General features: G+C 51.7%; 1 protein-coding gene across 4 annotated transcripts in view; it reads left to right on the top strand.

Annotated features, from left to right (window-relative positions):
- RBKS (ribokinase) overlaps positions 1 to 25,454 on the top strand; it is a 92,703-nt gene that overhangs the window by 47,409 nt on the left and 19,840 nt on the right. For all 4 annotated transcript variants that reach the window (XM_073628777.1, XM_073628779.1, XM_073628776.1 and 1 more), the window contains exons 7-8: positions 2,150 to 2,241; positions 9,089 to 9,277. In XM_073628777.1, coding sequence (XP_073484878.1) covers positions 2,150 to 2,241; positions 9,089 to 9,277 — 281 coding nt within the window. The remainder of the gene's footprint in view (positions 1 to 2,149; positions 2,242 to 9,088; positions 9,278 to 25,454) is intronic.

The raw sequence follows: 25,454 nt of genomic DNA, 5'->3' as shown, positions 1-25,454 counted from the left end.
ATCTCACCGAGATTCTAGAAGAAGACCCATGATTCCGGAGTTCTGCTTTAACAGTCTGCCGTTACAAACACATTGCATTCCTCCAGAGGCCGTTTTGGAGGCTCATTTGTGTTTTTATTGGAGGAGCTGGAAGCCCCAATAATTGAGTCAGGTACCAGCACGGGGGGTGGGGGCCGCGGAGTTAATGACCCCCGGCTGTAGACCTGCAGATCCCTCTATAAAGAGATCCATGAAACACGCCAGGCGTTTGATCTGCTGCCCGCCATCAGAGCGTGCCAGGAGGGCGCATTCGAAATGTATTATAAAAAACAGAGAGGAAAACATGTCCTCATAGGGGCTGATTATCCCCAGCTGTGGGGCCCCCGAAATCTGCAGAGCCGTTATAAGGAGCCACAGAGCGGCCTATGGCTGATCCAGATAAGGAGCCCTTCATCACCATGGATGTTATAAGAACTCACATATACGGTATATACTGTATATATTTATGTATTGTTTTTAGAGAAGGAAACTCATAGTTGGCTCAAGATTGCCCCCGGCTGCTCTGTAATAGAGGAGAGGAGGAGATCCAAAGCAGAACAAGGGACTGTTACATTGGGACAAACCCGACCCCCCGAATCCATTCAGGTGTAGCGGCTCCTCTCCTGGACTGGAACGGCCTCCTCTAATTTCACTGCACACTGTGAGCTTCTCATCAATGTGCATTAGAAGCCGCAACAAGTCATTCCCTGGCTGGAGGACATCCAGCATCATCACATGTCTTCTTCCCTAGCCTGACTGTCCCTGGCCCGCCCCTTTTCATTCATTTGATTTCAGCTCTGTCAATCAAGCAGCAGAGGGACCAATCAGGAAAGGCTGGAGGAGGACTTTGAGACATGTAGTTCCCTTGGGAACACTGCCCACTAAAAGTAATAAGGCCTGAATTACAAGTCCCCACCAGACCCTACAGAAGAAGGAAGAGGAAGGGGCAAGAGCTGCATTTTCTCAGGGTGTACGGGACACAGCGTCCTCTTGCCATGAAGGAGCCCAGAAAATGCACATCGCTGTCCAGTGTGCACCATCACTGCTGTGCAATGGCGGCATGAGTGGGGTCCGTAGTTCTGAGTCCAGATGTGCTAAAAGCCGGAGTCAGCTGGGTGCAGAGCAGGGAGTGGACTGATAGTTGTGTGTGACCGGATGGACAGACCATACAATCATCTAGTAGCCTTGTTGCTGCCTGCAAGCTTGACTGGGACTATTCTCATGTGCACCAACCATACAATTGGGCCCCAATGATAGCTGGTTGAAGAGTTAGGACTAAAGACTGCCCCTTCACAGCTGCAACACAGAGACCTTTACTTATTGCTTATGCTAAGAGGTACCTCTCAGAGGACCTTGCACCATATCCTAACCATCCTCCTACAATGCACTCTGGACTAGTTACACTATATCGTCAAAAGTATTGGGACACCTACCTTTCCACAAACATGAACTTTAATGACATCCCAGTCTTAGTCCGTAGGGTTCAATATTGAGTTGGCTCCGCCCTTTGCAGCTATAACAGCTTCAACTCTTCTGGGAAGGCCGTCCACAAGGTTTAGGAGGGTGTCTATGGGGATGTTTGACCATTCTTCCAGAAGAGCATTTGTGAGGTCAGGCTCAACTCAATATTGAACCCTACGGACTAAGACTGGGATGCCATTAAAGTTCATGTGCGTGTAAAGGCAGGTGTCCCAATACTTTTGACAATATAGTGTATATAATTTTTATTCACATTGCAATTAATGTTTATTGCTGACTTATTGCCTAGTGGTACAGAACTCTATTCTATGTTACCTTGGCATAGTGATTATACTGTTTAGTGGACTGTGTTTGAACTTCTGTGCTCATTTAAGCTCAAACCACCACCAGAACAGAGAATTACCACGCGGCTCCTTCGGGGGCAGCACTAAACATACTGATCAGGTATTCAATTAAAATGGAACTCCAGCCAAAACGTTCTTACTTTTTTTCATGTTGGATGGAGGGGGAAGGGTTTTGTAAATGCTGTGTGTGTCCCCATTGGGGAGATATTCCCTGATTTCCTGTCCCATAGAGAGGACAATGACAATCCTCACAGACTGAGAAGGGTTGTTCTCAGCTTCCTTACCCTCATTTCTTCTGTTATTTCTAGTGAAGACAATTTTCAACCCGGCACCGGCCATAGCTGTCCTGGACGAGGAATTCTTCACCCATACTGACATCTTCTGCTGTAATGAGAGCGAGGTGAGACTGCCGATCCTATATCAGATGTCTCCTTCCACCTGCACTCAGCACCCACCGCATCGATTGCTGGTCCTGTACAAGGAGGCTCAGCACCACATGTGGGCGTTACTTATGCAAATACAGCCTGCCTAGGAACACCCACTCCTCCAGACTGACACCCACCCATCAAGGCATATTTAAATTGACATAACTCCTCCCTAGATCCCGCCCACTGCTTGCATCAGGACTGAGGAGTACTGAGGCAGGGTGATCTGTGATGCTTTCAGGAAGCTATGTACAGCCCCTCCCACCAGGTGTGAACACCTGATGAAGAGGAAGAAGAAGAAGCCCTGTGTAAGCTCTGTGTTGGATGGTGTCAGATCTTTCAGGGGGCTAAATCCTTCCTTCTCTTCATCAGGAGACAATGTCCAGTCCTGGTTATTAGCCCGAGCACTGCTTCCTGGTAGGAGCTCACATACTCTAAAGGACACTAAAGGAGTGTCAGGGAGGTGCTGCAGTGGTATCAGTGGTGGGGAGGTGCTGTAGCGGTGAATATGAGTGGTGGGGAGGAGCTGCAGCGGTGAGTATTAGTGGTGGGGAGGTGCTGCAGCGGTGAGTATCAGTGGTAGGGAGGTGCTGCAGAGGTGAGTATAAGTGGTGGGGAGGTGCTGCAGCGGTATCAGTGGTAGGGAGGTGCTGCAGAGGTGAGTATAAGTGGTGGGGAGGTGCTGCAGCTTTGAGTATCAGTGGTGGGGAGGAGCTGCAGCGGTGAGTATCAGTGGTGGGGAGGTGATGCAGCGGTGAATATCAGTGGTGGGGAGGTGCTGCAGCGATGAGTATCAGTGGTGGGGAGGAGCTGCAGCGATGAGTATCAGTGGTGGGGAGGAGCTGCAGCGGTATCAGTGGTGGGGAGGTGCTGCAGCGGTGAGTATCAGTGGTAGGGAGGTGCTGCAGCGGTGAGTATCAGTGGTGGGGAGGTTCTGCAGCGGTGAGTATAAGTGCTGGGAAGGTGCTGCAGCTTTGAGTATCAGTGGTGGGGAGGTGCTGCAGCTTTGAGTATCAGTGGTGGGGAGGTGCTGCAGCTTTGAGTATCAGTGGTGGGGAGGTGCTGCAGCTTTGAGTATCAGTGGTGGGGAGGAGCTGCAGCGGTGAGTATCAGTGGTAGGGAGGTGGTGCAGAGGTGAGTATCAGTGGTGGGGAGGTGCTGCAGCAATGAGTATAAGTGGTGGGGAGGAGCTGCAGCGGTGAGTATCAGTGGTGGGGAGGTGGTGCAGCGGTGAGTATCAGTGGTGGGGAGGTGCTGCAGCGGTGAGTATCCGTGGTGGGGAGGTGCTGCAGCGTTGAGTATCAGTGGTGGGGAGGTGGTGCAGCGGTGAGTATCAGTGGTGGGGAGGTGCTGCAGCTTTGAGTATCAGTGGTGGGGAGGTGCTGCAGCGGTGAGTATCAGTGGTGGGGAGGTGGTGCAGTGGTGAGTATCAGTGGTGGGGAGATGCTGTAGCGGTGAATATCAGTGGTGGGGAGGTGCTGCAGCGATGAGTATCAGTGGTGGGGAGGAGCTGCAGCGATGAGTATCAGTGGTGGGGAGGAGCTGCAGCGGTATCAGTGGTGGGGAGGTGCTGCAGCGGTGAGTATCAGTGGTAGGGAGGTGCTGCAGCGGTGAGTATCAGTGGTGGGGAGGTTCTGCAGCGGTGAGTATAAGTGGTGGGAAGGTGCTGCAGCTTTGAGTATCAGTGGTGGGGAGGTGCTGCAGCTTTGAGTATCAGTGGTGGGGAGGTGCTGCAGCTTTGAGTATCAGTGGTGGGGAGGAGCTGCAGCGGTGAGTATCAGTGGTAGGGAGGTGGTGCAGCGGTGAGTATCAGTGGTGGGGAGGTGCTGCAGCAATGTGTATAAGTGGTGGGGAGGAGCTGCAGCGGTGAGTATCAGTGGTGGGGAGGTGGTGCAGCGGTGAGTATCAGTGGTGGGGAGGTGCTGCAGCGGTGAGTATCCGTGGTGGGGAGGTGCTGCAGCGGTGAGTATCAGTGGTGGGGAGGTGGTGCAGCGGTGAGTATCAGTGGTGGGGAGGTGCTGCAGTGGTATCAGTGGTGGGGAGGTGCTGCAGCGGTGAGTATCAGTGGTGAGGAGGTGGTGCAGTGGTGAGTATCAGTGGTGGGGAGATGCTGTAGCGGTGAATATCAGTGGTGGGGAGGTGCTGCAGCGGTGAATATCAGTGGTGGGGAGGTGCTGCAGCGATGAGTATCAGTGGTGGGGAGGTGCTGCAGCAGTGAGTATCAGTGGTGGGGAGGTGGTGCAGCGGTGAGTATCAGTGGTGGGGAGGTGCTGTAGCGGTGAATATCAGTGGTGGGGAGGAGCTGCAGCGGTGAATATCAGTGGTGGGGAGGAGCTGCAGCGGTGAGTATCAGTGGTGGGGAGGTGCTGCAGCGGTGAGTATCAGTGGTGGGGAGGTGCTGCAGCTGTGAGTATCAGTGGTGGGGAGGTGCTGCAGCGGTGAATATCAGTGGTGGGGAGGTGCTGCAGCGATGAGTATCAGTGGTGGGGAGGTGCTGCAGCGGTGAGTATTAGTGGTGGGGAGGAGCTGCAGCGGTGAGTATCAGTGGTGGGGAGGTGCTGCAGCGGTGAGTATCAGTGGTGGGGAGGTGCTGCAGCGGTGAATATCAGTGGTGGGGAGGAGCTGCAGAGGTGAGTATTAGTGGTGGGGAGGAGCTGCAGAGGTGAGTATCAGTGGTGGGGAGGTACTGCAGCGGTGAGTATTAGTGGTGGGGAGGTGGTGCAGCGGTGAGTATTAGTGGTGGGGAGGTGCTGCAGCGATGAGTATCGGTGGGGAGGTGCTGCAGCGGTGAGTATTAGTGGTGGGGAGGAGCTGCAGCGGTGAGTATCAGTGGTGGGGAGGTGCTGCAGCAGTGAGTATTAGTGGTGGGGAGGTGCTGCAGTGATGAGTATCAGTGGTGGGGAGGAGCTGCAGTGGTGAGTATCAGTGGTAGGGAGGTGCTGCAGCGGTGAGTATCAGTGGTGGGGAGGTTCTGCAGCGGTGAGTATAAGTTGTGGGAAGGAGCTTCAGCTTTGAGTATCAGTGGTGGGGAGGAGCTGCAGCGGTGAGTATCAGTGGTGGGGAGGTGCTGCAGCAATGAGTATCAGTGGTGGGGAGTAGCTGCAGCGGTGAGTATCAGTGGTGGGGAGGTGCTGCAGCAATGAGTATCAGTGGTGGGGAGTAGCTGCAGCGGTGAGTATCAGTGGTGGGGAGGTGGTGCAGCGGTGAGTATCAGTGGTGGGGAGGTGCTGCAGCGGTGAGTATCCGTGGTGGGGAGGTGCTGCAGCGGTGAGTATCAGTGGTGGGGAGGTGGTGCAGCGGTGAGTATTAGTGGTGGGGAGGTGCTGCAGCGGTGAGTATCAGTGGTGGGGAGGTGCTGCAGCGGTGAGTATCAGTGGTGGGGAGGTGCTGCAGCGGTGAGTATCAGTGGTGGGGAGGTGCTGCAGTGGTATCAGTGGTGGGGAGGTGGTGCAGCGGTGAGTATCAGTGGTGGGGAGGTGGTGCAGCGGTGAGTATCAGTGGTGGGGAGGTGCTGTAGCGGTGAATATCAGTGGTGGGGAGGTGCTGCAGCGATGAGTATCAGTGGTGGGGAGGTGCTGCAGCGATGAGTATCAGTGGTGGGGAGGTGCTGCAGCGGTGAGTATCAGTGGTGGGGAGGTGGTGCAGCGGTGAGTATCAGTGGTGGGGAGGAGCTGCAGCGGTGAGTATCAGTGGTGGGGAGGAGCTGCAGCTGTGAATATCAGTGGTGGGGAGGTGCTGCAGTGGTGAGTATCAGTGGTGGGGAGGAGCTGCAGCGGTGAGTATCAGTGGTGGGGAGGAGCTGCAGCGGTGAATATCAGTGGTGGGGAGGTGCTGCAGCGGTGAGTATCAGTGGTGGGGAGGAGCTGCAGCGGTGAATATCAGTGGTGGGGAGGTGCTGCAGTGGTGAGTATCAGTGGTGGGGAGGTGCTGCAGTGGTGAATATCAGTGGTGGGGAGGAGCTGCAGAGGTGAGTATCAGTGGTGGGGAGGTGCTGCAGTGGTGAATATCAGTGGTGGGGAGGTGCTGCAGTGGTGAGTATCAGTGGTGGGGAGGTGCTGCAGCGGTGAATATCAGTGGTGGGGAGGTGCTGCAGTGGTGAGTATCAGTGGTGGGGAGGTGGTGCAGCGGTGAGTATCAGTGGTGGGGAGGTGCTGCAGTGGTGAGTATCAGTGGTGGGGAGGTGCTGCAGCGGTGAATATCAGTGGTGGGGAGGTGCTGCAGTGGTGAGTATCAGTGGTGGGGAGGAGCTGCAGCGGTGAGTATCAGTGGTGGGGAGGAGCTGCAGCGGTGAATATCAGTGGTGGGGAGGTGCTGCAGCGGTGAGTATCAGTGGTGGGGAGGAGCTGCAGCGGTGAATATCAGTGGTTGGGAGGTGCTGCAGTGGTGAGTATCAGTGGTGGGGAGGTGCTGCAGCGGTGAATATCAGTGGTGGGGAGGAGCTGCAGAGGTGAGTATCAGTGGTGGGGAGGTACTGCAGCGGTGAGTATTAGTGGTGGGGAGGTGGTGCAGCGGTGAGTATTAGTGGTGGGGAGGTGCTGCAGCGATGAGTATTAGTGGTGGGGAGGAGCTGCAGCGTTGAGTATCAGTGGTGGGGAGGTGCTGCAGCAGTGAGTATTAGTGGTGGGGAGGTGCTGCAGTGATGAGTATCAGTGGTGGGGAGGAGCTGCAGTGATGAGTATCAGTGGTGGGGAGGAGCTGCAGCGGTGAGTATCAGTGGTGGGGAGGTGCTGCAGTGATGAGTATCAGTGGTGGGGAGGAGCTGCAGTGATGAGTATCAGTGGTGGGGAGGAGCTGCAGCGGTGAGTATCAGTGGTGGGGAGGTGCTGCAGCGATGAGTATCAGTGGTGGGGAGGAGCTGCAGCGGTGAGTATCAGTGGTGGGGAGGTGCTGCAGCGGTGAGTATCAGTGGTGGGGAGGTGCTGCAGCGATGAGTATCAGTGGTGGGGAGGTGCTGCAGCGGTGAGTATCAGTGGTGGGGAGGTGCTGCAGCGGTGAGTATTAGTGGTGGGGAGGAGCTGCAGTGATGAGTATCAGTGGTGGGGAGGTGGTGCAGCGGTGAGTATCAGTGGTGGGGAGGTGGTGCAGCGGTGAGTATCAGTGGTGGGGAGGTGGTGCAGCGGTGAGTATCAGTGGTGGGGAGGTGGTGCAGCGGTGAGTATCAGTGGTGGGGAGGTGGTGCAGCGGTGAGTATCAGTGGTGGGGAGGTGGTGCAGCGTTGAGTATCAGTGGTGGGGAGGTGGTGCAGCGGTGAGTATCAGTGGTGGGGAGGTGGTGCAGCGGTGAGTATCAGTGGTGGGGAGGTGGTGCAGCGGTGAGTATCAGTGGTGGGGAGGTGGTGCAGCGTTGAGTATCAGTGGTGGGGAGGTGGTGCAGCGGTGAGTATCAGTGGTGGGGAGGTGGTGCAGCGGTGAGTATCAGTGGTGGGGAGGTGGTGCAGCGGTGAGTATCAGTGGTGGGGAGGTGCTGCAGCGGTGAGTATCAGTGGTGGGGAGGTGGTGCAGCGGTGAGTATCAGTGGTGGGGAGGTGGTGCAGCGGTGAGTATCAGTGGTGGGGAGGTGCTGCAGCGGTGAATATCAGTGGTGGGGAGGTGGTGCAGCGGTGAGTATCAGTGGTGGGGAGGTGGTGCAGTGGTGAGTATCAGTGGTGGGGAGGTGCTGCAGCGGTGAATATCAGTGGTGGGGAGGTGGTGCAGCGGTGAGTATCAGTGGTGGGGAGGTGGTGCAGCGGTGAGTATCAGTGGTGGGGAGGTGGTGCAGCGGTGAGTATCAGTGGTGGGGAGGTGGTGCAGTGGTGAGTATCAGTGGTGGGGAGGTGCTGCAGCGGTGAATATCAGTGGTGGGGAGGTGGTGCAGCGGTGAATATCAGTGGTGGGGAGGTGCTGCAGCGGTGAATATCAGTGGTGGGGAGGTGCTGCAGCGGTGAATATCAGTGGTGGGGAGGTGGTGCAGCGGTGAGTATCAGTGGTGGGGAGGTGCTGCAGCGGTGAATATCAGTGGTGGGGAGGTGGTGCAGCGTTGAGTATCAGTGGTGGGGAGGTGGTGCAGCGTTGAGTATCAGTGGTGGGGAGGTGGTGCAGCGGTGAGTATCAGTGGTGGGGAGGTGGTGCAGCAGTGAGTATCAGTGGTGGGGAGGTGCTGCAGCGGTGAATATCAGTGGTGGGGAGGTGGTGCAGCGGTGAGTATCAGTGGTGGGGAGGTGGTGCAGCGTTGAGTATCAGTGGTGGGGAGGAGCTGCAGTGATGAGTATCAGTGGTGGGGAGGAGCTGCAGTGATGAGTATCAGTGGTGGGAAGGTGGTGCAGCGTTGAATATCAGTGGTGGGGAGGTGGTGCAGCGGTGAGTATCAGTGGTGGGGAGGTGCTGCAGCGGTGAGTATCAGTGGTGGGGAGGTGGTGCAGCGTTGAGTATCAGTGGTGGGGAGGAGCTGCAGTGATGAGTATCAGTGGTGGGGAGGAGCTGCAGTGATGAGTATCAGTGGTGGGGAGGTGGTGCAGTGATGAGTATCAGTGGTGGGGAGGTGGTGCAGCGTTGAGTATCAGTGGTGGGGAGGTGGTGCAGCGGTGAGTATCAGTGGTGGGGAGGTGGTGCAGCGTTGAGTATCAGTGGTGGGGAGGTGGTGCAGCGTTGAGTATCAGTGGTGGGGAGGTGGTGCAGCGGTGAGTAACAGTGGTGGGGAGGTGCTGCAGCGGTGAGTATCAGTGGTGGGGAGGTGCTTCATCACTGAGTATTGATTACTTTATTGAAGTTCCCTTTCCCTGTAATGCACAGAATTCGGTGGTCACACTCCCCGGTTGGGTGACACGGTGTTATGTGTATTTTCCAGGCGGAGATCCTGACGGGTATTTCGGTGAGCAGCCGGGATGAGGCGGGAAGAGCCGGGCTTGCTCTGCTGCAGCGAGGGTGTCACCTGGTCCTGGTGACACTGGGAGGGGAAGGTTGTGTCATTGTCTCTGAGGACGACCCGACACCGAAGCACATCGCCACCAATGCAGTCACCACAGTGGACACAACGGTACGGATCATTCACCCTCCCCCCCCTTATTTATTACATTTATAAAGATGGCGGCAGATGTTAGACGCACGCGGAGAGCAATCAGAGCTGCCGAGCGATCGTTCCTGTGATCTGATCGTTGTACAAATGTTCTACTTCTCAGCCAACCCCCGACCTCCCCAGGTGTAGCGGCTCCTCTCCTGGACTGAAATGACTTCCGCTTATTTTGCCGCACACTGTGAGCTTCTCACAATGTTTATTAGAAGCTGAAGCAAGTCCGCATTATCTAGCTCAGGGGTCTCCAAACTTTCTAAACAAAGGGCCAGTTTACTGTCCTTCAGACTTCAGGGGGGCCGGACTAGGGCCAGTGGGAGTAGAAAATGTCCTGGCCTCCAATGGGAGTAAACAATGCCCTATCTTTGGTAATAGTGGGAGGAATAGTGCCCCATCGTTGGTATCAGTGGATGGAATAGTGCCCCATCATTGGTGTCAGTGGGAGGAATAGTGCCCCATCGTTGGTATCAGTGGATGGAATAGTGCCCCATCATTGGTGTCAGTGGGAGGAATAGTGCCCCATCATTGGTGTCAGTGGGAGGAATAGTGCCCCATCATTGGTGTCAGTGGGAGGAATAGTGCCCCATTGTTGGTATCAGTGGGAGGAATAGTGCCCCATCATTGGTATCAGTGGGAGGAATAGTGCCCCATTGTTGGTATCAGTGGGAGGAATAGTGTTCCATCATTGGTATCAGTGGGAGGAATAGTGCCCCATCATTGGTGTCAGTGGGAGGAATAGTGCCCCATTGTTGGTATCAGTGGGAGGAATAGTGCCCCATCATTGGTATCAGTGGGAGGAATAGTGCCCCATCATTGGTATCAGTGGGAGGAATAGTGCCCCATCATTGGTATCAGTGGGAGGAATAGTGCCCCATTGTTGGTATCAGTGGGAGGAATAGTGCCTCATTGTTGATATCAGTGGGAGGAATAGTGCCCCATTGTTTTTGTATCAGTGGATGGAATAGTGCCCCAAGGGCCGGATAAAGGCAAGCAAAGGGCCACATCTGTCCCCCGGGCCGCAGTTTGGAGACCACTGATCTAGCTCTTTCCTCCCCAAGCCTGAGTGTCCCTGCCCCCCCCCTTCCCAATTCATTGGATTTCAGTTCTTCCAATCATGAAGGTTCAGCATCACATGTGGGCATAATTTAGGGTGGTCTGCAGACATATACAGCCCACCTTGCTCCAATGAGGCTCCTTACCCCTTGATAAGGGCACCCAGAATTGAGAATCCATGACATCTGTGCACCCTTGGCCGCTATCTCTGCGGCTAAAGGAGGGAGCGGTTGGGAAGGGGTGGAAAATGTGCGGCTCAACCATGGGGTTTTACTGTCTGATCACTGTGGAAGAGGAGACTGAGAAAATGCTCCCTCCTGTCTGCAGCAGACTGATGACATCATCTCAGCCTAGATTGGAATGAAGGCTTTTTATTAGTAGATGGTGGAGTTGTGTGAAGAATGGTTGGGGAGATGCAGACTCGTTAAATTGCTGGGATTGGAGTCATTCAGGTCATGTGACAGAATCGGCGCCATCTGTGGGCCGCCTGCTGCAGCGGGTGAACGGTGCATTCCGCTCTCCCTGTGATTAAACAAATCCTCGGAACGCATGTCAGGCTCCCGGCTAACCTGTAATTACCAGCGATGCTCTCCTCTCCTCTCCATAAGGGGGCACTAAAAATACAGCCTGCCCTCTCCTCTCCTCTCCATAAGGAGGCACTAAAAATACAGCCTGCCCTCTCCTCTCCTCTCCATAAGGAGGCACTAAAAATACAGCCTGCCCTCTCCTCTCCTCTCCATAAGGGGGCACTAAAAATACAGCCTGCCCTCTCCTCTCCATAAGGAGGCACTAAAAATACAGCCTGCCCTCTCCTCTCCTCTCCATAAGGAGGCACTAAAAATACAGCCTGCCCTCTCCTCTCCTCTCCATAAGGGGGCACTAAAAATACAGCCTGCCCTCTCCTCTCCATAAGGAGGCACTAAAAATACAGCCTGCCCTCTCCTCTCCTCTCCATAAGGAGGCACTAAAAATACAGCCTGCCCTCTCCTCTCCTCTCCATAAGGAGGCACTAAAAATACAGCCTGCCCTCTCCTCTCCTCTCCATAAGGGGGCACTAAAAATACAGCCTGCCCTCTCCTCTCCATAAGGAGGCACTAAAAATACAGCCTGCCCTCTCCTCTCCTCTCCATAAGGAGGCACTAAAAATACAGCCTGCCCTCTCCTCTCCTCTCCATAAGGGGGCACTAAAAATACAGCCTGCCCTCTCCTCTCCATAAGGAGGCACTAAAAATACAGCCTGCCCTCTCCTCTCCTCTCCATAAGGAGGCACTAAAAATACAGCCTGCCCTCTCCTCTCCTCTCCATAAGGAGGCACTAAAAATACAGCCTGCCCTCTCCTCTCCTCTCCATAAGGAGGCACTAAAAATACAGCCTGCCCTCTCCTCTCCTCTCCATAAGGAGGCACTAAAAATACAGCCTGCCCTCTCCTCTCCTCTCCATAAGGGGGCACTAAAAATACAGCCTGCCCTCTCCTCTCCATAAGGAGGCACTAAAAATACAGCCTGCCCTCTCCTCTCCTCTCCATAAGGGGGCACTAAAAATACAGCCTGCCCTCTCCTCTCCATAAGGAGGCACTAAAAATACAGCCTGCCCTCTCCTCTCCTCTCCATAAGGAGGCACTAAAAATACAGCCTGCCCTCTCCTCTCCTCTCCATAAGGAGGCACTAAAAATACAGCCTGCCCTCTCCTCTCCTCTCCACAAGGGGGCACTAAAAATACAGCCTGCCCTCTCCTCTCCTCTCCACAAGGGGGCACTAAAAATACAGCCTGCCCTCTCCTCTCCTCCCAATAAGGGGACACGAAAAATACAGCCTGCCCTCTCCTCTCCTCCCAATAAGGGGGCACTAAAAATACAGCCTGCCCTCTCCTCTCCATAAGGAGGCACTAAAAATACAGCCTGCCCTCTCCTCTCCTCTCCATAAGGAGGCACTAAAAATACAGCCTGCCCTCTCCTCTCCTCTCCATAAGGAGGCACTAAAAATACAGCCTGCCCTCTCCTCTCCTCTCCACAAGGGGGCACTAAAAATATAGCCTGCCCTCTCCTCTCCATAAGGAGGCACTAAAAATACAGCCTGCCCTCTCCTCTCCTCCCAATAAGGGGGCACTAAAAATACAGCCTGCCCTCTCCTCTCCTCTCCATAAGGGGGCACTAAAAATACAGCCTGCCCTCTCCTCTCCTCTCCATAAGGAGGCACTAAAAATATAGCCTGCCCTCTCCTCTCCATAAGGAGGCACTAAAAATACAGCCTGCCCTCTTCTCTCCTCTCCATAAGGAGGCACTAAAAATACAGCTTGCCCTCTCCTCTCCATAAGGGGGCACTAAAAATACAGCCTGCCCTCTTCTCTCCTCTCCATAAGGAGGCACTAAAAATACAGCCTGCCCTCTCCTCTCCATAAGGGGGCACTAAAAATACAGCCTGCCCTCTCCTCTCCATAAGGGGGCACTAAAAATATAGCCTGCCCTCTCCTCTCCATAAGGAGGCACTAAAAATACAGCCTGCCCTCTTCTCTCCTCTCCATAAGGAGGCACTAAAAATACAGCCTGCCCTCTCCTCTCCATAAGGGGGCACTAAAAATACAGCCTGCCCTCTCCTCTCCTCTCCATAAGGAGGCACTAAAAATACAGCCTGCCCTCTCCTCTCCTCTCCATAAGGAGGCACTAAAAATACAGCCTGCCCTCTCCTCTCCTCTCCATAAGGAGGCACTAAAAATACAGCCTGCCCTCTCCTCTCCTCTCCATAAGGAGGCACTAAAAATACAGCCTGCCCTCTCCTCTCCTCTCCACAAGGGGGCACTAAAAATACAGCCTGCCCTCTCCTCTCCTCCCAATAAGGGGGCACTAAAAATACAGCCTGCTGACAGAAGAGCTCCTTTTCCTGGAATCAGACACAAAGCGGGGGTCACCCGCCGGCAGGCCAGAGACTCGGGCTTTGTCCTCTTTTTATTCATCTCTCTGGTTATGTAGATGACTAATGAGAGGCTCATTAGAGGAGTTTCCTTTATTTTTAGAAGAGTCAGGAGAGAGAAAATAATCCCAGAGATCCTTTGTTGGGAATCAGAAGAAAGCCGGCAATATTTGGGGTGTGTCGGGGTCAGAACTCCTCCCTCCCTGGATGATGACAGGTGGATGGGAAGAGTCAGTTATTTATCCTCTTATGAATGATTCTGTGCAAAAGTTTCCACACCCCGAATCACATAACGCGTTTTGTAAGTTGTTTTGACCATTTCCCCTTAGAGCTTTGTTTTCTCAACCAGGGAGCTGCGACACTCTGGGGTGCCCTCTGGGCTCCTCTGGGGTGCTACGAGCACAGGATCCAGTTTGCCATGGTTCAGCTTCATGAGTTGCCACCAGCACCATAACAACCAGCAAATAATCACAAAACACATTTTGTAGTCTTTTCAACCACTTCCTCTCTAGAGCTTTTTTTTTTCTCAGCCAGGATGCCGTGGCACTCTGGGGTGCCCTCTGGGTTTCTCTGGGTCGCTACGAGCACGGACTCCCCCTTTTTGTCTCCTCTGGACCCACTTTGTCTCCTCCTACCGCCCTGAAAAACTGATGGAGCCAAAAGGAAGGCCTCTGAAGTGAAGAGGGAACTGTGTGATTGGGAGCTCTGTGATGGGGGGCTCTGTGATGGGGGGCTCTGTGATTGGGAGCTCTGTGATGGGGGGCTCTGTGATTGAGAGCTCTGTGATGGGGGGCTCTGTGATGGGGGGCTCTGTGATGGGGGGCTCTGTGATTGGGAGCTCTGTGATGGGGGGCTCTGTGATTGGGAGCTCTGTGATGGGGGGCTCTGTGATGGGGGGCTCTGTGATGGGGGGCTCTGTGATTGGGAGCTCTGTGATGGGGGGCTCTGTGATGGGGGGCTCTGTGATGGGGGGCTCTGTGATGGGGAGCTCTGTGATGGGGGGCTCTGTGATTGGGAGCTCTGTGATGGGGGGCTCTGTGATGGGGGGCTCTGTGATGGGGGGCTCTGTGATTGGGAGCTCTGTGATGGGGGGCTCTGTGATGGGGGGCTCTGTGATGGGGGGCTCTGTGATTGGGAGCTCTGTGATTGGGAGCTCTGTGATTGGGAGCTCTGTGATGGGGGGCTCTGTGATTGGGAGCTCTGTGATTGGGGGGCTCTGTGATGGGGAGCTCTGTGATTGGCAGCTCTGTGATTGGGAGCTCTGTGATTGGGAGCTCTGTGATGGGGGGCTCTGTGATGGGGGGCTCTGTGATTGGGAGCTCTGTGATTGGGGGGCTCTGTGATGGGGGGCTCTGTGATTGAGAGCTCTGTGATTGGGAGCTCTGTGATGGGGGGCTCTGTGATTGGGAGCTCTGTGATGGGGGGCTCTGTGATGGGGGGCTCTGTGATTGAGAGCTCTGTGATGGGGGGCTCTGTGATGGGGGGCTCTGTGATTGAGAGCTCTGTGATGGGGGGCTCTGTGATGGGGGGCTCTGTGATTGAGAGCTCTGTGATTGGGGGGCTCTGTGATGGGGGGCTCTGTGATTGAGAGCTCTGTGATTGGGAGCTCTGTGATGGGGGGCTCTGTGATGGGGGGCTCTGTGATTGGGAGCTCTGTGATGGGGGGCTCTGTGATGGGGGGCTCTGTGATTGAGAGCTCTGTGATTGGGGGGCTCTGTGATGGGGGGCTCTGTGATTGAGAGCTCTGTGATGGGGGGCTCTGTGATTGGGAGCTCTGTGATGGGGGGCTCTGTGATGGGGGGCTCTGTGATGGGGGGCTCTGTGATTGGGAGCTCTGTGATGGGGGGCTCTGTGATGGGGGGCTCTGTGATGGGGGGCTCTGTGATTGGGAGCTCTGTGATTGGGAGCTCTGTGATTGAGAGCTCTGTGTTAGGGAGCTCTGTGATGGGGAGCTCTGTGATTGAGAGCTCTGTGATGGGGGGCTCTGTGATTGGGAGCTCTGTGTTAGGGAGCTCTGTGATGGGGGGCTCTGTGATGGGGGGCTCTGTGATGGGGGGCTCTGTGATGGGGGGCTCTGTGATTGAGAGCTCTGTGATTGGGGGGCTCTGTGATGGGGGGCTCTGTGATTGAGAGCTCTGTGATTGGGAGCTCTGTGATGGGGGGCTCTGTGATTGGGAGCTCTGTGATGGGGGGCTCTGTGATTGGGAGCTCTGTGATGGGGGGGCTCTGTGATTGGGAGCTCTGTGATGGGGGGGCTCTGTGATTGGGAGCTCTGTGTTAGGGAGCTCTGTGATGGGGAGCTCTGTGATGGGGAGCTCTGTGATGGGGGGCTCTGTGATTGGGAGCTCTGTGATGGGGGGGCTCTGTGATTGGGAGCTCTGTGATGGGGGGCTCTGTGATTGGGAGCTCTGTGATGGGGGGGCTCTGTGATTGGGAGCTCTGTGTTAGGGAGCTCTGTGATGGGGGGCTCTGTGATTGGGAGCTCTGTGATGGGGGGGCTCTGTGATTGGGAGCTCTGTGATGGGGGGCTCTGTGATTGGGAGCTCTGTGATGGGGGGGCTCTGTGATTGGGAGCTCTGTGTTAGGGAGCTCTGTGATGGGGAGCTCTGTGATGGGGAGCTCTGTGATGGGGGGCTCTGTGATTGGGAGCTCTGTGATGGGGGGCTCTGTGATTGGGAGCTCTGTGTTAGGGAGCTCTGTGATGGGGAGCTCTGTGATGGGGAGCTCTGTGATGGGGGGCTCTGTGATTGGGAGCTCTGTGATGGGGGGCTCTGTGATTGAGAGCTCTGTGATGGGGGGCTCTGTGATTGGGAGCTCTGTGTTAGGGAGCTCTGTGATGGGGGGCTCTGTGATTGGGAGCTCTGTGATGGGGGGCTCTGTGATGGGGGGCTCTGTGATTGGGAGCTCTGTGATGGGGGGCTCTGTGATTGAGAGCTCTGTGATGGGGGGCTCTGTGATTGGGAGCTCTGTGATGGGGGGCTCTGTGATTGAGAGCTCTGTGATGGGGGGCTCTGTGATGGGGGGCTCTGTGATTGGGAGCTCTGTGATTGGGAGCTCTGTGATGGGGGGCTCTGTGATTGGGAGCTCTGTGATGGGGGGCTCTGTGATTGGGAGCTCTGTGATGGGGGGGGGCTCTGTGATTGGGAGCTCTGTGTTAGGGAGCTCTGTGATGGGGAGCTCTGTGATTGGGAGCTCTGTGATGGGGGGCTCTGTGATTGGGAGCTCTGTGATGGGGGCTCTGTGATTGGGAGCTCTGTGATGGGGGGCTCTGTGATTGAGAGCTCTGTGATGGGGGGCTCTGTGATTGAGAGCTCTGTGATGGGGGGCTCTGTGATTGGGAACTCTGTGATTGGGAGCTCTGTGATAGGGGACTGTGTGATCGGGGGAGGCTCTGTGATGGGGGACGGTTAGATTGGGGTGGCTCTATGATGGGGCACTGTGTGATGGGGGGCCTCTGTAATGGGGACTGTGTGATTGAGGGGCTGTGAGATTGAGGGGCACTCTGATGACTCGGATGCCTGTGTAATTGGGGGGCTCTGTGATGGGGACTGTGTGATTGGGGGGGCTCTGCGTTGGGGGACTTAGTAATTGGGGGGGGGCTCTGCGTTGGGGGACTGAGTGATTGGGGGGGCTCTGTGATGAGGACAGTGAGATTGGGGGGCTCTGCCATGGGGTCCTGTGAGATTAGAGGGCTCTGTGTTGGGGAACTGTGTGATTAGGGGGGCTCTGTGATTGGGGACTGTGTGATGGGAGGGGCTCTGTGATGGAGCGCTGTGTGATGGGAGGCGCCCTGTGAATGGGGACTGTGTGATTGGGGGGCTTTGTGATGGGGACTGTGTGATTGGGGACTGTGTGATTGGGGGGCTCTGGAATGGGGGACTGTGAGATTATGGGATCCTGCGATGGGGGGCTCTGTGATGGGGCACTGTGTGATTGGAGGGCCCTGTGATTGGGGACTGTGTGATGCGGGGGTTCTGTAATGAGGGACTCTGAGATTGGGGGACTCTGATTGTGTGATAGGGGGCTGTTAGATTGGGGGGGGGCTGTAATGGGGAGCTCTATAGCTCTGTGAGATTGGGGGGTCCTGTGATGGGGGGGCTCTGTGGTGAGAGACTGTGTTTTTGGGGGGCTCTGTGATAGGGGACTGTAAGGAGGGGGGGCTCTGCTGTGATGGGAGACTCTGAAGTGATGGGGGATTCAGGTATAGGTGGCCTTTGATGTATAGGGGTGACTTATGTAATGGGGGACACTAATGCCTTTAGGTTGATGAAGGGCCCCCCTGAGTATAGGGAGCCTCTGATGTAATGGGAAGTGATGGGGGGGGGGACATATGACATGATGGAGGACCTCTAATGGGATGTAGGACTGTGATGGGAAGGGGGGCCCTGATGTGATATAATTATGCCCCACCCCTGTGGGAGGTCCAATAGCAGCACATGAAGAATAAATCAGTTCAAACTTTCTTTCTTTTATTCTGAATAAAACTTTACAAATGACATCCCTTAATAGAATCTTTCTGTTTAGAACAAAGACTAAATCTGATAAGAGATTACAGAGAACTTAGCATTCAGAGTCTCGCTCAGTCTACGCGTTTCACAATGTAGTCACTTCTTCGGTTCTTCGGGACTGGCATATAAACGTCTGTATGCATATTGATGATACATATTGGTCCATCTACGACTAACTAACAGCAACATTAATACAAATACATGAACACACATTGTATGTGCAACCCCCCCCCCCCCCGTGGGGGAACACAACTTTACTCTTCATTTACACAACATGAGGAGGAGGAATGGAAAGTTTAAAGAGGAAGAGAGAAAAGAAAAACGCCCAACACACTCACTAACCACGCCACCCCATCCCCCGAACCCATCCACACCCACACAGCACATGTACACTTACCTAACATCCAAAACCAATCACAAAAAAACTAAAAAGTTTACACTGATTTATTCTGCATGTATTTCTATTGGACACTCCCAGAGGCACATCATTAAAGTCCTACGATATATTATCTGGTGGGATGATGCCCCCTAGGGACTAATTTTATTTCTTAATTTTGATCCCACATACTTAATTTATATTCATATTTTAGGGTTCCCATGACTGAAAAAAGGTGGAGAAACAATTCTCCAGAGCAATCTTGGTTTTATTTGCACACATGTTAAAAATCTGCATTTTATGCTATGAAATTACTTTAACCCCCCCCTGATCCTTACCTGCAACCACTTGTTACTGACCTTTTGCTTGTTCTTTAACTATGCTTCCTTTTGATCTCAACCTGCAACCACTTGCTACCAAACTTTGGCTCCTTCCTCGACTACGCTTCCGCTTGATCCCAACCTGAAACCACTTGTTACCAACTTTGGCTTGATCCCTATTTGCAACCACTCATTACCGACCTTTGCTTCTTTCCTCAACTACACTTCCACTTGATCTCAACCTGCAACCACTCGTTACCAACCTTTGGCTCATTCCGCAACTACATTGCTGCTTGATCCCTACCTGCAACCATTCGTTACCGACCTTTGGCTCATTACCGGACTACGCTTCCTTTTGATCTCAACCTGCAACCACTTGCTACCAAACTTTGGCTCATTCCTCAACTACGCTTCCGCTTGATCCCAACCTGAAACCACTTGTTACCAACCTTTGTCTCGTTCCTCGACAATGCTTCCTCTTGATCTCAGCCTGCAACCACTTGTTACCAACCTTTTGGCTTATTCTTCGATGGAATACTTAATTAGATTGCAATGTTGGTGGCAATCAAACACCTATAATAATAGTGTGCCACATCCTAAAAAATCTGAGAAGGTAAGAGAATAGGAATAATGGACTTTAAAGGCACATTTAAAAGTAATAATATTATTTAATAGTCTACATTAAAAAATCACAGCATGTTACAGACAAAATATCATAATAAAAAATAAGTAGGACTCAATGTGGTTCCCTGGAGGATATGATGAGATATACTTCCTGTGTGACAATACATGAAATATGCCCACACATGTATGCTCCTCTCAGAGTAGATTCCACATGTCCTCCTAGATAGAAAACAGTTCTGCTCTACATGTTTCGCGTCCTGAACCGTCGCTTCTTCAGGAGCTTGAATATTTCTATTCAAAGAAATATACTTTAATTAGAATACATAGTACAACAACAAGGATATATATATATGTATATGCATTTATATGGACATCTTCACTTATACTGAAAGTGTTTTCAATAAAAAAAATCAACATTCACTTGCGCCATAAGCACCAAACCACAGTAAGAACCCCCAAAGAACCACCCGAGCCCTTGATGCACAGAGAGCGGCTGTGAATTAGCACATTGGTCAGGATGTGGGGGACATAAGAGATAGCTAAAAAAATATAAAATTAATACACAATAAGTAATCCAGAATGCATTTATTAATATGTGGATATTTAACTGGGCAGCCCTTCCCATTACTCACATAGCAATATAAAACTGACAGACATCCACTAGTACTGCAACCAGACTATATGGATTTCTTATGCCGCGTACACACGGTCGGACTTTTCGTCTACAAAAGTCCGACAGCCTGTCCGACAGACTTCCGGCGGACTTTCCGCGGACTTGCAGCAGACTTTCTAACGAACGGACTTGCCTACACACGACCACACAAAAGTCCGACGGATTCGTACGTGATGACGTACACCGGACTAAAATAAGGAAGTTCATAGCCAGTAGCCAATAGCTGCCCTAGCGTGGGTTTTTGTCCGTCGGACTAGCACACAGACGAGCGGATTTCGGGGTCCGTCGTAGTTACGACGTAAAGATTTGAAGCATGTTTCAAATCTAAAGTCCGTCGGATTTGAGGCTGAAAAAGTCTGCTGAAAGTCCGGAGAAGCCCACACACGATCGGATTACCAGCCAGCTTTAGTCCGTCGGCGTCCGTTGGACTTTTGTAGACGAAAAGTCCGACCGTGTGTACGCGGCATTAGACATCTATAAGGAAAAACAGAAATTTCCCAAAATTATCTAGAAAGTAAATATTGGATAATGATAGGGGACATACAGTATCTGACAAAAGTAAGTACACCCCTCAGTCACATTTGTGTAAATCTTTTCTTCTCTCTTTTCATGTGACAACACTGAAGAAATGACTCTTTGCTACAATGTAAAGTAGTGAGTGTACAGCTTGTATAACAGTGTAAATTTTCTGTCCCCTCAAAATAACTCAACACACAGCCATTAATGTCTAAACCGCTGGCAACCAAAGTGAGTACACCCCTAAGTGAAAATGTCCAAATTGGGCCCAATTAGCCATTTTCCCTCCCCAGTGTCATGTGACTCGTTGATGTTACAAGGTCTCAGGTGTGAATGGGGAGCAGGTGTGGTAAATTTGGTGTTATCGCTCTCACTCTCTCATACTGGTCACTGGAAGTTCAACATGGCACCTCATGGCAAAGAACTCTCTGAGGGTCTGAAAAAAAAAGAATTGTTGCTCTACATAAAGATGGCCTAGGCTATAAGAAGATTGCCAAGACCCTGAAACTGAGCTGATGAGACCAAGATAAACTTATTTGGTTCAGATGGTGACAAGCGTGTGTGGCGGCAACCAGGTGAGGAGGACAAAGACAAGTGTGTCTTGTCTACAGTCAAGCATGGTGGTGGGAGTGTCATGGTCTGGGGCTGCATGAGTGCTGCCGGCACTGGGGGGCTACAGATCATTGAGGGAACCATGAATGCCAACATGTTCTGTGACATACTGAAGCAGAGCATGATCCCCTCCCTTCAGAGACTGGACCGCAGGGCAGTATTCCAACATGATAACCACCCCAAACACACCTCCAAGACCACCACTGCCTTGCTAAAGAAGCTGAGGGTAAAGGTGATGGACTGGCCAAGCATGTCTCCAGACCTAAACCCTATTGATCATCTGTGGGACATCCTCAAACGGAAGGTGGAGGAGCGCAAGGTCTCTAACATCCACCAGCTCTGTGATGTCATCATGGAGGAGGGGAAGAGGACTCCAGTGACAACCTGTGAAGCTCTGGTGACCTCCATGCCCACGAGGGTTAAGGCAGTGCTGGAAAATAATGGTGGCCACACAAAATATTGACACTTTGGGCCCAATTTGGAGATTTTCACTTAGGGGTGTACTGACTTTTGTTGCTAGGGGTTTAGACATTAATGGCTGTGTGTTGAGTTATTTTGAGGGGACAGCAAATTTACACTGTTATACAAGCTGTACACTCACTACTTTACATTGTAGACAAGTGTCATTTCTTCAGTGTTGTCACATGAAAAGATAGAAGAAAAGATTTACAAAAACGTGAGGGGTGTACTCGCTTTTGTGAGATACTGTATAATATGAAAGAGAGGTGTTGGAATACCTTAGATCCTCAATAATCAGAGAAAATAGATTCAGTGTCAGAAATGCATTGGTAAACGCAGAAATTTTATACCTTGCTAATCCACTCAGATTCCCTAAATCCTCATGTACACTGCTGTCTGTAAACGAACGTTCAGAGGCAGTTGGACGTTTTTTCCAGCTGCCCCTGAACTCATCCAATGTTATCTTATGTGTACATATAGACATAGACATATATACTGTCGTTTTTAGGCAGTTGCGTTTAGAGGCTGTTCTTTGGACGATGAAAAATGGGTTCAGACGCTGAATTTACCTGGGTTTCAGACAGGGTTTCTGTAAAACGCAGCTAAACGCGCCTAAACGCGGCAGTACTGGCGTCTGTTTTTTGTGCTTTGTAAGCATTTTGGAGAGTCTCCTGATGTTATCGTTAAAAAAACGCGGCAAAAAAACACTAAACGCGACTAACGTTCAGAAGAGGTTGCCTGAGCATCCCATGTACATTAGGCCTAAAAGGGAAGAGGTAAGGCAGTAATGAGAGGGGGGAGGGGAGGAACAAAAAGAGCCCAGTACCACGAGTCTATGCTGGGCACAGCAGAAGATAATAGCGTACGCGAGTAAAAGAGTGTTCTGGTGTATCCTAGGCGTGGAACTAACTGGATACCAGGAAGAGATGCGGGGGACGTCCATCTCCCTCGAGGCGTCTAGGGGAATGGCGTCCTCGCCTCTTATTTTGTATGCCCCGACTGTGATCACGTGTCAGAACAGCGTCTGACGTCACCCAGTCCGGCTGCGGACACACCGCGCATGCGCCATTGGGGGCGCATGCGCACTGGGATATGCCCGGACAAGCTGGTCCTAGTGCCCATTGGACACAGTGGCTGCGGTGAGTCTGGGAGACACTAGATGGACAGTGTTTTCGAATTTCCGCGGGCAGATGCACACCAACATTTCCACAGCCTGTCCGAGCCCTACACAGGCCGCGGAAAGGCGGCGGGCATCCCCAACGGCTCGGGCGGCCACACATACTGACTGTGCTGGACAAGGCGCTCTGCACAAGGTCCTCAGTGGACAGAGGAGGAACTGCAACAAGGCTCCCCCTGGCCAACCAAGTGAAGAAAATATATATGATGCATGAAAATACATTATGATTGATTGCATCTGTATCCCTCCAAGGAATGAACCCAAAGGGTGATTATCCCGAAGGGGGACTGGACTTGGTGCAAGGGCTAAAAAATACCATATAACCAAACAAAATAATATAATAATAAAAAATTGAATAATGTTGAATTCAACGCTTAATTAATAATTTGATTATTGACAGGCCAGTAAACATTAATACCCAGCTCCAACACTGCAATATTCCATGACACTACCAATTCTCTATCAATTTGTATGCCAAATACATAAAAGGCATGAAGCCATTGTACTAGTATTTAATGATAGTGTAAGTATCACACATGTCCTTCAAAGGAATGGCCTGTATGATAAAACTTCATTAATTCCTGGTAATTTAGTGGCTTCCAGGCGTTCGATCCATAACGTCTCTGTAAAGATCCCTCAGAGCACCCAGTCATTAGCCCTAACTCAGATATACAACTCAGGGACAATGCCCCCTCCCTTGGATTCAGGGCGGGGTAAACTGTCCAATCAGCAATAAGGAACACACAGGCATTGAAACATTTGAACACTAGACTACCTTATCAGCAGGGAGGGCTGTTGGAGGAATCCCCCCTCCCCTCTCTGCCCTGCCCCCGGTTAACATGCCAGGAACACCAATAGAAACATCCATCCCATAATACACTTCTCCTAAGGCAGACAGACACAACAGAACAATGGGACACAGCCACCCCCCAAATGATCCCAGCAAAGAGTCCAAAAGCAGACAACACACAATATATACATATATACAACATTGCAGGGTGGCTGTACAGCGAGTCCGACGAGCACAGATCAGACTGGGGTTCTCGGTCACCCTGTGCCCCTAATAGACGGAGGTGCATGGGGAGCTGAAACAAGGGTTTCCCAGCCTCTCCAAAGGGGTTCTGGTTTCCACGAGCCCCCTGCCCAAAGTGACTCCCGTCTTCAGTCTCCTTCTGAAGAATACGTTTATCCCAGTTGCCGCCACGTGGGTCCTCAGGCACCACTTCCAATACAAGAAATTGGACAAAAGCAGTGTCAAATTTGTGGTACAGGCCCAGGCTAACTGGGGGGGGGGGGGGGGGGGTAATCATTTTGGCATACTGGGAATAGTCGATATGATCATAGATTAGTTGCCTGAACTGGTGGATCGTCTTGCCCTACATAAAATGCTCCGCATTGGCAGAGCATCAGATATATCACTCCCCGCGTGTGTGGCAACTCGCATGAAAGCGTGGATGGAATATTTCCCCATTTGGTAGGCGGAATCGTGTCCGTACCCAAAGGCAATATGTACACACTGCCCACAAATGGACATCCCTCCAGTGGTCAGTGTGGTATTTCTATTAGGGATGTATTGGCTGGTTGTAATTTTATTCTCTATTGAGGTGGTTTTTACGGAATACTATCTCTGACCTATTTATGAAGAATAGAGTCCTCACTCAAGAGATGCCAATGGTTTTTGTATACAGGTTCGTTAGTTTGATGCTGTGCAGAGTATTTGGTGATAAATTTAGTGGTATGATGTCTTAATTTAGAATTTGAGCTGGACTAGAGCAAGGAATTCCTGCTTCTGTTTAGTGCTTTATTGTATGAGTTCTTAAACAAGCTTTTACTATAGCCCCGCTGACGGAGGCGCGTACGTAGCTCCACTGCTTGTTCTCTTGAAATCTGATTCATGTGTACAGTTCCCCCGAAGACGAATATACTGAGCTTATGGTATGCTATGAACGAGGGAAGTGGGGTGTCCACTTTGTGCATGTAATACAGTATTTCCAGCAGTGCTTTTTTTTGATAAAGTTTAGTGGCCGGGATATTGGATACATCCTTGTAGATCGATGGATCCAAAAAAGGATATGGTCTCTCTGTACCAGTTCATAGTAAATTTCAAATTGAACTCATTAACCACTTCCAGCCCCGGAAGGATTTTCCCCCCTAATGACCGGGCCATTTTTTTGCGATTCGGCACTGCGTCGCTTTAACTGACAATTGCGCGGTCATGCGACGCTGTACCCAAAACAAAATTGACGTCCTTTTTCCCCCACAAGTAGAGCTTTCTTTTCGTGGTATTTGATCAGCTCGGCGGTTTTTATTTTTTGCGCTATAGACAAAAAAAGAGCGACAATTTAAAAAAAAAAAAACTATATTTTTTACTTTTTACTATAATAAGCTCTAAGGAGCAGGGCCCTCTGATTCCTCCTGTATTGAATTGTATTGTACTTGTACTGTCTGCCCTCATGTTGTAAAGCGCTGCGTAAACTGTCGGCGCTAAATCCTGTATAATAATAATAATAATAAATATCCCCCCCAAAAAATTTTTAAAACAGATTTCTTCCTCAGTTTAGGCCGATATGTATTCTTCTACATATTTTTAGTAAAATAAAAAAAATCGCAATAAGTGTATATTGATTGGTTTGTGCAAAAGTTATCGCATCTACAAAGTAGGGGATAGACTTATGGCATTATTTATTTATTTATTTATTTTTTTATTAGTAATGGCGGTGATCAGCGATTTTTAGCAGGACTGCGACATTGCGGCGGACAGATCGGACACTTTTTTGGGACCATTAAGATTTATACAGCAATCAGAGCTAAAAATAGCTGCTGATTACTGTATAAATGTCACTGGCAGGGAAGAGGTTAACGCTAGGGGGCGATCAAGGGGTTAAATGTGTGTCCTAGGGAGGTGTTTCTAACTGTGGGG

This window comes from Aquarana catesbeiana, linkage group LG04, assembly GCF_042186555.1.
Source record: "Aquarana catesbeiana isolate 2022-GZ linkage group LG04, ASM4218655v1, whole genome shotgun sequence".
NCBI lineage: Eukaryota > Metazoa > Chordata > Amphibia > Anura > Ranidae > Aquarana > Aquarana catesbeiana.
The sequence above is the reverse complement of the archived record's forward strand: the minus strand, read 5'-3'. Positions and strand labels throughout refer to the sequence as shown.